The sequence below is a fragment of the Thamnophis elegans genome, chromosome 11 (assembly GCF_009769535.1).
Source record: "Thamnophis elegans isolate rThaEle1 chromosome 11, rThaEle1.pri, whole genome shotgun sequence".
Taxonomy (NCBI): Eukaryota; Metazoa; Chordata; class Lepidosauria; order Squamata; family Colubridae; genus Thamnophis; species Thamnophis elegans.
This window is the reverse complement of record NC_045551.1, coordinates 8,107,841-8,121,695: the sequence shown is the minus strand read 5'-3', so window position 1 is coordinate 8,121,695 and position 13,855 is coordinate 8,107,841. Positions and strand designations below refer to the sequence as shown.

The window sequence follows — 13,855 nt, the reverse complement described above, 5'->3', positions numbered from 1 at the left end:
GAACAATTAGGCAGACCAAGTTCCTATCTCTTACATTTTCCTCTTCTTCTAACACTGTCACTTTAACACAAAGTTACTTCGCAGTATTGCCTATCAGTACTGATACTAAGCAAACTCTCATAAATCTGTGCAAACATGATAAGCACTGATACACTATCATAGCACATTTTTTCCTACAATCTCCCCTTCCCTACACAGGGAGAAAGAATGAGGGAAAGAGTATGTGGAGTAAATAGAGTATTTTTTTTCCCCTTTCAGTTTCAACTACAATATCTTAAATAAAGTAAGGGATGCATATATTTTCCTCTTTAATTTGGATATATAATAACATTCTAGGCATTTTTAGTGTCCCATTAGCACTCAACAGTTGCAAAGATTATATAGGGCTGAGTAATATAAGACTTGGAGGTTGATTTCCTATCTTAGTTAATAGGAAGTCTAACAGATCTCAGAGCTATTAAATGTGTTTCTGGAACTTTATCTGCTGACAGTCTGTAGAGATTCTCAGTCCTCTTGTCCCAAAGGTGCTTTTTCGGGAAGCAACTGGACTTTTATGTTTTTTCTTTGAAGATGTTTCGCTTCTCATCCAAGATCATCACAGCGCGACGGAAAAAAATAAAAATTGAAATAAAAATAAAATTAAAGCAAGCCGATTCACATAAAGGTAAGGGTTAGGGTTAGGGTTAGGGTTAGAGTTAGGTTAAGGGTTAGGGTTAGGGTTAGGGTTAGAGCGTTAGGGTTACGTTTAGCGTTACGTTAAAGGTTAGCGTTAGGTTTAGCGTTAGGTTAAGGGTTAGGTTTAGGGTTAGATTTAGGGTTAGGTTTGGGGGGGTTAGGGTAAGGTTTTCGCTTTATTTTTACATTTTTCGATCACAGCGCGATGTTTTCGTCGTGCTGTGATGACGTCAAATGCGCGCTTTCGTCGACCGCGATTTTGTCATCCGCGGTTTTGTGGTGGAACCCATGCTGGCAGGTCAAAGAGACTTATTCCTGAAATCTGTAAAAATTACATAAATAATGGCATGGTTTTATATTATATTATTTTGTAGTGGATATAATGTGGAGGGCCTATTCAGGCTTTGTTCATCTTGAACAGATTTACATGGGATGCTGAAAGTTCATCTCTGTATTATCAGGAATCATTCAGTCTTAAATATTCTCCTAAATATGAGCATATAGAACCGAGGTGGCGCAGTGGTTAGGGTGCAGTACTGCAGGCCACTTCAGCTGACTGTGATCTGCAGTTCAGCGGTTCAAATCTCACCGGCTCAAGGTCGACTCAGCCTTCCATCCTTCCGAGGTGGGTGAAATGAGGACCCAGACTGTGGGGGCAAGTTGCTGACTCAATTTGCTAAAAAAAATTGTAAACCGCTTACAGAGGGCTGAAAGCCCTATGAAGCGGTATATAAGTCTAATAAATAAATAAATAAATAATAAATAATATACACGCACATGTTGTGTATTTTATGAGACCTTAAAATGAATGGAATAAATTGTCACATGAGCAAAAATATACTTTCACAATAGGATACTCAATTTCCCATTGCAGCATCTCCACTTCCATACATTTGTTTAATTCTGTACAGTCATACACATATGCATACACAGCTTCTTTCCCGTAACTAAGATAAAAACAGTTTATAAAGGTTTTTTCCTCATCCAATGCTATAGCTTGTTCATTTGTGCATTCTGTATGCTATGTGTCCTTAAGACAACCACTATCACTGAGGTACAAGTGGGGAGAGATAGTAAGAGCTCTCTCTAACTGTTAGCTGTTAAGATGTCTCTCCCCAGTTATAATTGTGCTGGCCATTTTAGATTGCCAATTTAATGAATGGATTGGTGGTCCATCCAGGTCATCTTAGCTGTATATATGAGGGAATGGTCCTAAAGCTAAACCAGCTAAACCAGCTGAATTGCTAAATATAAAGTTGAGTTTTATAAATATGAGCATGATAGTGTAGAATAATCATATCCAAGGACCAGTGGTGGGTTTCAAAAAATTTTGGAGCCTCTTCTGTAGGTGTGGCCTGCTTTCTGGGTCCACTGGTGGAACCTCTTCTAACCGGTTCGGTAGATTTGATGAACCGGTTCTACCGAATAGGTGTGAACTGGTAGGAACCCACCTCTGTTAACACAGCTTAATTTATAGTCATGAATTGTATTCCAGCAGAGATTTAGATCATCTGTGCCTTTTTCAGGATTGGTATAAGATAGAGACCTTGGAAAATATGCAAGAGTTGCAAAGGAACAACCATTTCCAAGATTTGATATTCTATCAATTGTTTGTTTCCTAACATTCAAGGTCATGTGAATAACTTCCAAGAATAGTTAGAAGCTAACTATTGAATGAGAACGACAGTCTTCCAAAATAGAAGCACAATTAGTTAGGCAAGTGGCTAGAAGTATTTATGTATTACATGCTGACTTTGTTGGGAATTACTGTGCCTTGAGAGTGTTAATATGACTTGGCTTTGAGTGTTGAAAAGTAATATCAATTGTACTTAATATTTAATTCTGCAAGTGAAATATAAAAGATAAACATAGCTATCTTATATTTAACCCATTCACCTGCCTTGTTCAGGATGCAAATCTCCAGTGTGTTGATTTGGAAGCCAAAATATTTATTTCCTTGCCTATTTTATAGGAATGGGATCTGGAACTATTTTAACACAACTTAAAAAATGGAATAGTCACATTAATGGCTTTTTAAATAAAGGATGTACAGGGGAAAAAATTCAATTGCAATCTCATTCTTGCTGAAGAATGTTCTAATAGCATGCTTACGTCCAGGAGTTTTGAGAGTGGGAAAAATGCATTTTATACAGTTTTTGCAATAGCATGTTTTATGTGAGCAATAATTGAAGAATGGGTCCTATTTTTTAAAAGCCATTTTATGCATATTATAGCTTTGAGACATTTAAAATTCATGAGAAAATAACCTTGGGTATTTTTCTTATTGACGTAATATAAATATATTTTATCTATACCACCTGAACCTGTAAAAGTAGAATCTATATGCTTTAATATTAAAACAGCTAATTCCTGCCATATAGAAAACCAGAATGTCGGGGAGAAAATTAGGCTAAAAATTCTGCTTTTGATATATGTGTTTTCTTCTTTTTTATTAAATTCCCAGAGTAGTTCTTCAAAATTTTCTGTGCCAATTACCTTCAATTCTTAAGATTAAAAATAGCTATTTTTCTATAATGTATAACAATTCCTTTGAGGCAGGGAACATTTTGACTTTGGAAGAGTTATTTTTCTGATAGATAACAAAATAATAGAATTGCCATGCTTATACAGGTGAGTGCATAATTGGGGTGGGGGGGGTGTTCCTCTAATTTCCTATATGGATTTTAACATAGTATACTTTTAGATATATATTTTTTTCCTGCACGGATGTTATAGTGATGTTTTCAAGATACGTAGTAAAGTATGGTTACTGTTTGAAGATGACAAAACATGGTTTGTTTTTCCTTAGGTCGAATTGATGTTGATCATGCAATAACAAGAAAGATGCGACTCTTAGCAGAAGCAGAGGTAAATAAATGTCACCAACAAATTTTGGGGGGTTATATATTGCTCTGCCTATCTGTTTACAAGCAAGTTAGCCTGTAGTCAGATTCTCCATTCTCATGTTCTAAGAGCTACTGCAATTCTCAGAATTTCCATTGACCATGTTACATAGAAATTGTGGGGATCTGAGGGAATTACATTGCTACTGGAGACTGCTGTACAGCCGAGGTGGCGCGGTGGTTAGGGTGCAGTACTGCAGGCCACTTCAACTGACTGTTATCTGCAGTTCAGTGGTTCAAATCTCACCCGCTCAAGGTTGACTCAGCCTTCCATCCTTCCGAGGTGGGTGAAATGAGGACCCAGACTGTGGGGGCGATATGCTGACTCTGTAAACCGCTTAGAGAGGGCTGAAAGCCCTATGAAGCGGTAATATAAGTCTAACTGCTATTGCTATTGCTATTGCTATAGACCTCAACTTACAACCACAATTGAGCACAAAATTTATGTTGATAAGTGAGACATTTGTTAAGTGCGTTTTGGCCCGTTTTACAACTTTTCTTGCCACCGTTGTTAAGTGAATCATTGCAGCTGTTAAGCTAGTAACCCCATTGTTAAGTGAACCTGCCCCCCCCCATTGTCTTTGCTTGTCAGAAGGCCTCAAAAGCTGATCACATGACCTTGGGACACTGCAACCGTCATAAATGTGAAGCAGTTGCCAAGTGTCTGAATTTTGACCACATGGCCATGGGAAGGCTGCAATGCTCTTAAGTGTGAAGAGCGATCATAAGCCACTTTTTTCAATGCCGTTGTAACTTTGAACGGGTCAGTAAATAAGTAAGTAAGTAAGTAAAATCTTTATTATGGTCAAAGACCAGCAATACACATTAGTTTTTACACTATGTTAAAGAAATACTAACGTTAAAATATAATTAAAAAGTATTGACATTAAAAGTGGATAATAACATAATGGTCCAGAGATTATTAGAGGGATGTCCAGATAATTGGTACAAGATGACAACTATACTTCTGTAGCCAATTTTTTTCTTATGGACATTGCAGCTGCACAGAACTTTGCCACTGCATACGTGGTAACCGGGTTAGTGTCCTGGAGGAGGAAGCCTAGATAAAAATGGTCTGCCCTCCCTGGGAATCTCTCTAATAAGGGGAGAATATGTGCAGACCTTCAAGCTCCGTACAGCTCGCAGTGTAATAGAACATATGAATTATCTTCCACTTCTCCTTTGCCACATATACAATCCCGTTCTGCTATAGGTGTTCTCTTATACCTGCCCTGGAGGAGTGCTGAAGGAAGAATGTGAAATCTGGCTCTGAAGAAAGCTATTCTTTGTTTTGGAGAGATCAGGTCATTTAGATATCTTGCCAATTCCCACACACCCTGTTTGATTCTGTCCCTACTGTGGAGAGGCAACCTATTCAGTAAATGAATTGTTGTAAGTCAAGGATTACCTGTATTAAAAATGGCCACGTTTTAAATTGGGGAAAAAAATGGCAATTTGACTTTTAGAGCGGTAAAAATAAGTGGCTCGTGTTTTTATTGTTTTATGTGGAGAGTTAGATGGCAGCAATTGATCAAACAAAACATCTTTTTTTAAAAAATCCTGCCTTTTGTGAACTTACTGAACTTGCAATTTGAAATTCCTGGTTTGTTTGCTTTTGGCAGATCACAAGCCAAAGTTAAACACTAACCTTTTCTCCTTTTGTTTTAGAATAAGGGGCTGACTGTTGTTGTTTTTCCTTCTTTTGTTACAAAGTAATACTGCATCAAAACAAAATTGGTGTCATGGTTCTATAAATGCATTAAACATTCTAAATGAAAGATTTTGATTGCTTTAAGCTCTTCTTAAATTCAAAGAGTTAAAGGATTAAAAGTCACAATAGTGCAGGCATCTGACTCCTCAGTGACAGACTTAATTTATAATTTTTGTATATATGTGTGAAATACATTAAGTATGGAAGACAACTAATTATATACTAATGCTAATTATATTCCAGAAGATCTCTCAGCTAATAGTTTTCACTTATTTGAGAAAAATTTTCTCAAGAGCTCCTTCTGCGTGACCCGACAAATGCGCGCATGACAAAAGCGTGCCGACAAAACCGCGGCGAGAAAACCGCGACGTTGAAATTGCGCCCACAACAGCGCCCCGACAAAACCGCACCCACAAAAGTGTGATTAGGGTTAAGGTTAGGGTTAGGGTTAGGGCTATTACCTTGTTTTCACATTGTTTGTTGATGGCGCGCTTTTGTCGGTGCGCTGTTGTGGGCGCGATCTCGACATCGCGGCTTTCTCGCCGCAGTTTTGTTAGCGTGCTTTTGTCGTGCGCGCATTTGTCAGTGAACCCTCCTTCTGAATGTTTTGTGCCACAGTTACAGTTAGTGTGAGTAGGAAAGACCCCATATTAAGAAGGTTTGAGCAAGCATTTGTTTGGGTGAGATGTTGCTTTAAGTGATTGTGATTTTTTTTTATTATACTCTTTCTCTCAAATTTTTTCAGCAGTTGAAGCCAGCATTCATGAAGGGCGTGGAGAAGCATTTTACTGAAGTTGTCAATAGTTTGGTTGCAAATTCGGTGCTGCTGGAATCTTCCCCAACTGCTTTTCCAGAGAAAGACAGTCACAAAATTAAGTATGTTGGTTCTTCACTCAGTATACTTGATTTCTTATTTGATTTCTTTACTTTTGTCTTTTTTTTTTTAATAGTGCCTGTTCCTTTCTTCACAGGGGAACAAGAGCCCCTCCAGAACATGGAAAAGTTTTTATTCCCAGAAAGTCTCTCTTGGAGTGAGTATCTTTAATGAGTTTGTATATTACAGTCGTACTAATGCTAAAGTTACTGTTGCTTCAGTCCACTTTGGAAATGTGATTAAAGCTCTCCGGTTTCTGTGTAAATGTCACTTGTCTCATTTTTATCCTCTTTTACATGGTTTTTTTCATTATCCACCTTGGCTGAAACTAGGCATTTGGTTAGCTATGGTGTGCCTAAAGTTCCAGTTAGAGATGACCATACCTTATACTCACTGCTTTCCCCTTTTTTCCTTAAAGCTGGTCTCCTGTCTAGATCAGAGGTGGTATTCATGAAGGCCGTGTCCAGTTCTGGAGTTTTGTCCAGTTCTGAAGAACCAGTAGCGCAAATTTTGAGTACTTCGGAGAAGCGGTAAATGCCACCTCTGACTGGCTCCGCCCCCATCTATTCTCTGCCTCTCGAGTCCCAGCTGATCAGGAGGAAATGCGGATTTTGCAGTAACCTTCCCCTGGAACGGGCAGAGAATGGAGATTTTACAGTATCCTTCTCCTGCCACGCCCACCAAGCCACGCCCACAGAATCGGTAGTAAAAAAAAAAATTCATCCCACCACTAGTCTAGATGTATGTATCACTTGGAAGTGACCCCTAGTAGATGGCTACTGGTGGATGCTCTGATAAAATTTACATCAATTAAATAAAGGATTCACAATTAGGGAGGAAATGTGTTAGCTAAACTCAAGAACTTCTTGATAGGTAGCAGATGTTCAGAGTCTTAGACAGCGTGGCACGACAAAACCGAGCTCGTCAAAATAGCGGTGATAAAATCGCGTCGCTAAAGCCGCAACGTCATCACCGCTGCGGCAACAGAAGGGCGCTTTAAAACGGCGCCGTGGCAGAAAGCCGATTTCAATTAAGGTAAGGGTTAGGATTAGGTTTAGGGCTTTGTTTTAGGGTTAGGTTTAGGGTTAGGTTTACGGTTAGGTTTAGGGTTAGGTTTAAGGTACTGAGTGCTTGGGAATGCACGGATTTGCCCTCCGCGATTATGTCATCGCGGTAGGGTCGTGTTTTTCCTTAGCGCTTCAAACGGTGCCAATTAGTCTTCGCGCTTATGTCTCTTCGGATAAGGGCTTTGCGGATTTGTGGTGGAACCCTTAGACAGAAGCTGTTCCTCTATTAACTATCTGATCCTTTAAGGTGCAAATTAAGTATCATTAATTAATGCCACTTCCTGTTATATGTACAGGTAGCCTTTACTTACAACTATTTGTTTAGTGACCAAAGTTACAATGGCAGTGAAAAACATGACCATTTTTCACACTTCAATGAGGAAGGCAGATTCCATTCACTAACTTTATTAACTTAACAACTGCAGTGATCCACTTAACAGTGGTAAGAAAGGTTATAAAATGGGTCAAAGCTCACTTAACAACTGTCTGGCTTAGCACAGAAATTTGGGGCTCAATTGTGGTCATAAGTCGAGGATTACAGTACCTGTAACTCAAGCTTTATATAGAAGCTACAAAAATAGTTGATATAAACATGTGATAGTCTGTTCTCTTTTTTCTCACTCTTTTCTTTCCAAGTTAAACTGTAGATAAACGTTGCTTTGATTGCATCTTATCTTAGTTCAGAGGCCAGATAAAAACATTTCAGGCTATGAGGCTGATAAGTCTGTTGTAAGGTGCCAAATTTTGTATTACCGTATTTTTCAGAGTATAAGACGCACCTTTTTTCCTCAAAAAAAAGAGGCTGAAAATCTGGGTGCGTCTTATACATCAAATACAGCATTTTTTGCCTCCCGCAACCCTGCCCCTTCACCAAAATGGCCGTACATACCCTTATGGAGGCTTTCAGAGTGCTCCTGGGGGCTGGGGAAGGCAGAAATCAGCAAAAATGGGCCGTTTTTGCCCCTCCAGCCCCCAGCAGCACTTTATAAGCCTCCATAAGGCTATGCATGCAATTTTTTTCACAAAAAAACAGACCAATTTTCACAAAAAATGGGCCATTTTTTGCTCGTTTTTTGCCCCCAGGAGTACTGTACAAGCCTCCCCCAAGGCTATTCATGCCTTTTTAAAAAAAAAAACGGGCCCATTTTAGTGAAAAACGGGCCGTTTTTGGGAGGTTTGCAGAGTGCAAAAACTTTTTTCCCCCCTTTTGGAAAGCTCTTTAACTGATTGATGAGAATTACATTGATCAAGTGCTGTGCCAGCAGAAACAAAGTCTTAGGTGCTGCAGATTGTCAGACTGCAGATTTGAAATGTGAATAGAATGCGTAGCAATCATTCACCTACGTACTAACTCACACACACTATTTGTGTGGCACTTATTCACAAAGGTTCTGAGTGCTTAACGATCATTAGGAGGGAAGGGAACAAACCAGAAATCTTGCCCTTGCAATAATATTTTTAAAAGATCATAATGACTAGTGTTTTGCCCCCTTTTCTTCCTAGAAGTTTCCTAATTTAATTTTATCCCATTGAACTTCTTTTCATAGTGAGTTATTTGAAGTGAATCACATCCGGACCATCTACCACATGTTTATTGCTCTCCTCGTGTTGTTCATCCTCAGCACACTTGTAGTGGACTTCATTGACGAGGGAAGGTAAGGATGTTTTGAAAACGTTAGCTGGAGGCAGAGTTGGTACTGCATTTTGGCATTGGACACCTGAATCACTGGCAGCTCTTCTCTATTAATGAATAAAATGTGGCGGGATTACTCACACAACTCTTTGCGTAGAGGAGGAAAGCTGCAGAGAACTCCATGATTATATTTACAGAGATTGTTACAACAAAGGCACGTTGCCAAGGATGTGTCCTTGCCAAGGTTCTGAAATCTGTCCTTGAGGTCCTTGGGTACATTTGAATGATACTATGTTGTTTGATATTTTATAGTAGCCTTTCTCAGTGTGGCACCTGCTAGTTACATCGTCTAAGTCTAATAGAAATTGTAAGCCAACATATCTGGTCCACACTGAAGTACTGAAGACTGCTTAATATTATTAGAAGTATCTTAAAGTTTCTTGTCTACTTATGGGTCCTGTATTTTTTTTTTAAATAATCAGACGTAAAATTATTTTGTCAGTCTTTTTATTTATTTCATTTCATTTTATTTTATTTATAGAAAATTGCTGGCTTCCATATGAGCCTGCCTAGTTATTATGATCTTCTAGGGAAGCACATGGCTTTTAGCCAATCTCTGTGTTGAATAAAGTCTGAAGAATAGCTGACTGTGATATTCTCTCCCTAACTGTTTATCTGGTCCCTATGTGGATGGCTTTTGAGTTCAGCATCCTGCTTAAGTCCAGTCTTGGAGCTATTATGCTTCCTTTCACTGCTTAAACATATTTTGCCAATTTTCGTGTCACTGATAATTGTTGATTTTTCATTTAAACTTTGATATGGTGGCAAGAATAGGAGATGAATTAGGTAGACCCACAGTCTGACTCTGTAAAAATCAGTTCCAACTTATGGGAAGCTTTTGTAAGCTCATAGCCTAAAAAAATTGAATTGTAACCTAAGCTTTAGCATAGGAACAATATACTGAATTGCAGCATCATACCCAAAGTATTTATTTATTTATTTATTAAATATATTTATATGCCGCCTAATCCCAAAGGACTCCAGGCGGCTTACAAAAAAGAGAAGGGGGAAAAAAAACAGTTTAAAATCACAACACCACATGCATTCATTCTAATCGGGGCTGGACCTCAACAGTGAGGTCAACAGCCCCAGGCCTGCCGGAACAGCCAGGTTTTTTACAGCTTTCCTGAAGGCCATCAGAGTGGGTATGGTCCGGATCTCTGGGGGTAGCTGATTCCAAAGAGTCGGAGCAGCCACAGAGAAAGCTCTCTTCCGGGGGCCCGCCAGCCGACACTGTCTGGCTGACGGCATCTGAAGGAGGCCCAATCTGTGGGATTTTACCGGCCGTTGGGAGGTATGCGACAGTAGGCGGTCTCGAAGGTACGCTGGCCCTAAGCCATGTAGGGCTTTAAAGGTAATAACCAACACCTTGAATTGCGTACGGAGACTAATTGGTAGCCAGTGCAGCTCGTGGAGAACAGGTGTAACGTTGGTGTACCTCGGTTCACCCAATATCACTCGTGCGGCCGCATTCTGGACTAGCTGCAGTCTCCGAACGCTTTTCAAGGGTAGCCCCATGTAGTCTTGATTTTAATAGCTCCTAATTCCTTTCCCCCACCCGCAATCACACCCCAAATATTATATCTTTGCCTGGTGAATGAAATTCCATTAATATTTTTCTTTTCTTTGTGTTTTTTTTGAAGGCTTGTGCTAGAATTTGATTTCCTCGTTTACTCTTTTGGCAAAATTTCCATCGTCGTTCCAACTTGGCTTTGCATGTTCCTCTCCACGTTACTTGTGCCCTACGCCCTCTTTGTCCAGTGGGCCCAGGGGTTCCATAACTCCTCCCACAAGATCATCCGTTCTACTTTATTTGGGGCACTGTTTGTGATTTTCCAAACAGTTTGTCTTGGATTTGGACCAACTTACATTGTATTGGCTTATGATCTACCGCCAGCCTCTCGTTTTATAATTATACTCGAACAGGTGAGTTTCATTATTTGTAAAGTGGATGTAAGGAACTGGACTTGTAGCTTTTAAAATCTTAAGGCATAAATCTTTTTTCCCGCAGAAATATGTAGATTATTAGAGGAAAACTAGTACAAATTATCCTTTTGTATGTGGGTGGAATGCTGTTTTTCATCCAGTTCAAAATAAAAACATCAATCAAAACAGCTTATTTTTAACCAGGGGTCATTGGGAAAAATCTAGCATTTAGCAGAAAATCCCAATGTTCATCTCCAAAAATACCATATGACAAATATGTGAAGTTCAAAAGGAATACCTACAAAATTTTGTCTCTGAAAGATGTCAATATGTCAACCACAAAAGTAAAATGATACCTTATTTATATGGTTAGAACCCAATGAGTTAACGGAGAAAATAAAAGTAAAGGTAAATATTACTGAAATATTGATTTCTATAGTTGAAGGGATAAAAGTAACGTTTTTATGGAAACAACAATCCCCTTAGGATTATATTTGTTTATCACTTTAAAAAACTAAAAAAAAAAGACAAAACATAATAATAGTTCTATAATGCAAATACATAGAAAAACTATGCATAAAAAGCCAACAATTTGTGTTAATTTTCCAATTTGGGCATCTTTGGAATATACATATAGAGCACCTTTGTATGAATGGACATTATTAGAATCTAGAACTCAAGGATTTAATTTGTGTTGGGAGGTTTAGCTCTAGGACAGTGATAGATAACCTTTTTGTCGCTACATACGTGCACCCACAAGGCAGTGCGTGCACGTAATCACAGTTCTAGGATCACCCAGAGGAATTTCGTGTGCATCTAGTGGATACATTTGCCTGAATTTGTTCCCAGTTGAAGGCCAAGAGTGATATAGGCCTACGGAGATTGTCTAGGGAATTGACTTACCTGGTTATCTGGGAACAGTTTGATCCCGTTGGACCCAAGGATATGGAAACAGTTCTTGGGACATGATCGTCTTTGAACACGATCCGTGCTTTTCTGGCTGTTCAAGGCCACCTGTGGCTGGATTAATTCATCCTTAAGGGACAGGGTTTCTCTGTACCCTTGAAAAAAGATGTTTGTGAGTCGTCTTCTTAAGAAGTTGTCAGTGAATTCCCAATGCTGGTTAGTTTTTGTCCAGTCTTCTGCATCCCCTTTTTAGGGAATATAGTTTTTTTGTTTTTTTTCAAAGAACTTTTTTTTATTCTCTTACATATCATTTTAAGTATACATTCATGTTGTGGCCCAGCAGGAGCCATTGGAGCTGCCACCAGACTCCGACAGCGAGGGGCCCTATGAGTCGGCTCTGGGGGATGTGGAGGACCCTGGACAGGGTTCCGACTTCAAGCAGGGCGCAGAAAGGCTGGTTGGCCACCAGGAGGCACCTGAGCCTTGGACCAGTGGGGAGGAGACAAGGGAGAGTGAGCTGGAAGCCAGTAGTGAGTTGTTCCTGGATGCACGCCATTGAAGAGCTAATAGGAGTCAGGAACAATTACGCAATTACAGGAGGTGATTGTACTCAGCTGGTGGTCATTAGGCTCCTCTCCAGACTATAAAAAGCTACTTGTGCACACGCCCCTCTTTGCAGAAGTCAACACAGAATCGAATGTCGGAGAACTTTGTATGAGCTTGGCAGGCTGGATTGCTGCCAAGCCTTATCTGTGTTTATTGTTGCTCAAGCTTGTCTGTGCGGGGTTACTGCCAAGGACCTGTTTGTCTGTTAATTAAATGCTGTAATTTATCTCTGGCTCGGAGTGTGCTTTGGTGTGGAACGAGGGGGGAAGGGTGTCAGAATACATTCACATAATTGTTATTCTTCTTTACATTTATCATTCTTATACATTTATTATTTCACTTAATAAGTTATAATGTACATTTTGGGTTGCTTTATTTACCATCCCTTCCTTCTTTTGTAACACCGCCTTGTTTCCCCTTTCTTTTCTCCCTCCCTCCCTTCTCTACTTCCTTTCTTCCTCCTCTCCTTCCCCTTCCTTCTTCCCTTGCCTTTCTCCTACTCCTACTCTTCCTCTTCCCCTTCCTACCCTCTCTCCTCCTCTTTCTCTCCCTTCCATCCTCCTCTCTTTACCTCTTTCTTCTTTCCCCCATCTTCCTTTCATTCTCTCCTCCTTTCTCCCTTTTTAGGGAATATAGTTGAGGAGGGGGTACTGCAGCTCCAGAAGATTCTGGATGAAATGGATTATCTGAATCCCTTCTAGTGGGATTTCAGGCTCGGATATGAGACAGAAATAGCACTCGTTCTTTTGAGAGATCTCTTGTGGGAGCGGGATGGAGATAGTGCATCCATCCTCACTTTTCTTGACCTCTTGGCAGCTTTCAATTGTATTGATCATGGCATCCTTTTAGATTGGCGCCAGGATTTGGGGGGGTAGAAGAGAGCCTTTTCTGCCTCTGCCTCTGCTCTTGGGAATGTCTTGTCCTCAGAGGTGAGGTGTCCCCCCTCCAAAAGTGTGAAGACCTGATTCTGCTAATTGGTGTGGCGATTGAAGAGTGGCATGCAATCCTGTGGGTGGGTGGTAGCCACCTTTTAACTCACTTTTTTAAAACTTTGCTTTTATTCTGTTCTCCACTCTGTTTTAATTTTGCTTTTAGATGTGTCACTTTGATGTGGTTTTATGGTTTGTATTTTATGGTTTGTGAGTTGAGTCGGGATGCAGGAATAACAATGCAGCTGGGGCTCGTTAGTGTGGTCTTCTGGAGATAAAAGGACTGATGGTGCCTGGTTGCAGAAGTCAACGTTCATCATTCGTTCATGGTTCATTGTTCATCGGTCGTGGTTTGTTTGTGAGAGGCACTTGGAGAAGTGATCTGCTTTCTTTCTGTACACCTGGTTTGGCCGTAAGAGATCTTTGTTTTTGCATTCTGTTATCTTCTTGCCAGAGACTTTATTTATGTTTATTTTTGGGCTCGCAGCCAGCGTGAGCTGAGGTTGATAAAGTTCTTTCCTTTTAAGTCTGTCTGCCTGTCTGTGAACGAGCGGAGAAGGGGGTC

At 39.9% G+C, this 13,855-nt stretch overlaps 1 protein-coding gene across 2 annotated transcripts in view; it reads left to right on the top strand.

Moving 5' to 3' along the window:
- Positions 1-13,855, top strand: part of SOAT1 (sterol O-acyltransferase 1) — a 53,462-nt gene that overhangs the window by 21,938 nt on the left and 17,669 nt on the right. Inside the window, exons 3-7 of one of the 2 annotated variants that reach the window (XM_032226777.1) lie at positions 3,485-3,543; positions 6,038-6,165; positions 6,261-6,320; positions 8,778-8,885; positions 10,567-10,849. In XM_032226777.1, coding sequence (XP_032082668.1) covers positions 3,485-3,543; positions 6,038-6,165; positions 6,261-6,320; positions 8,778-8,885; positions 10,567-10,849 — 638 coding nt within the window. Of the gene's footprint in view, positions 1-3,484; positions 3,544-6,034; positions 6,166-6,260; positions 6,321-8,777; positions 8,886-10,566; positions 10,850-13,855 lie in introns of both variants that reach the window. The other variant, XM_032226776.1, reaches the window with a different exon arrangement.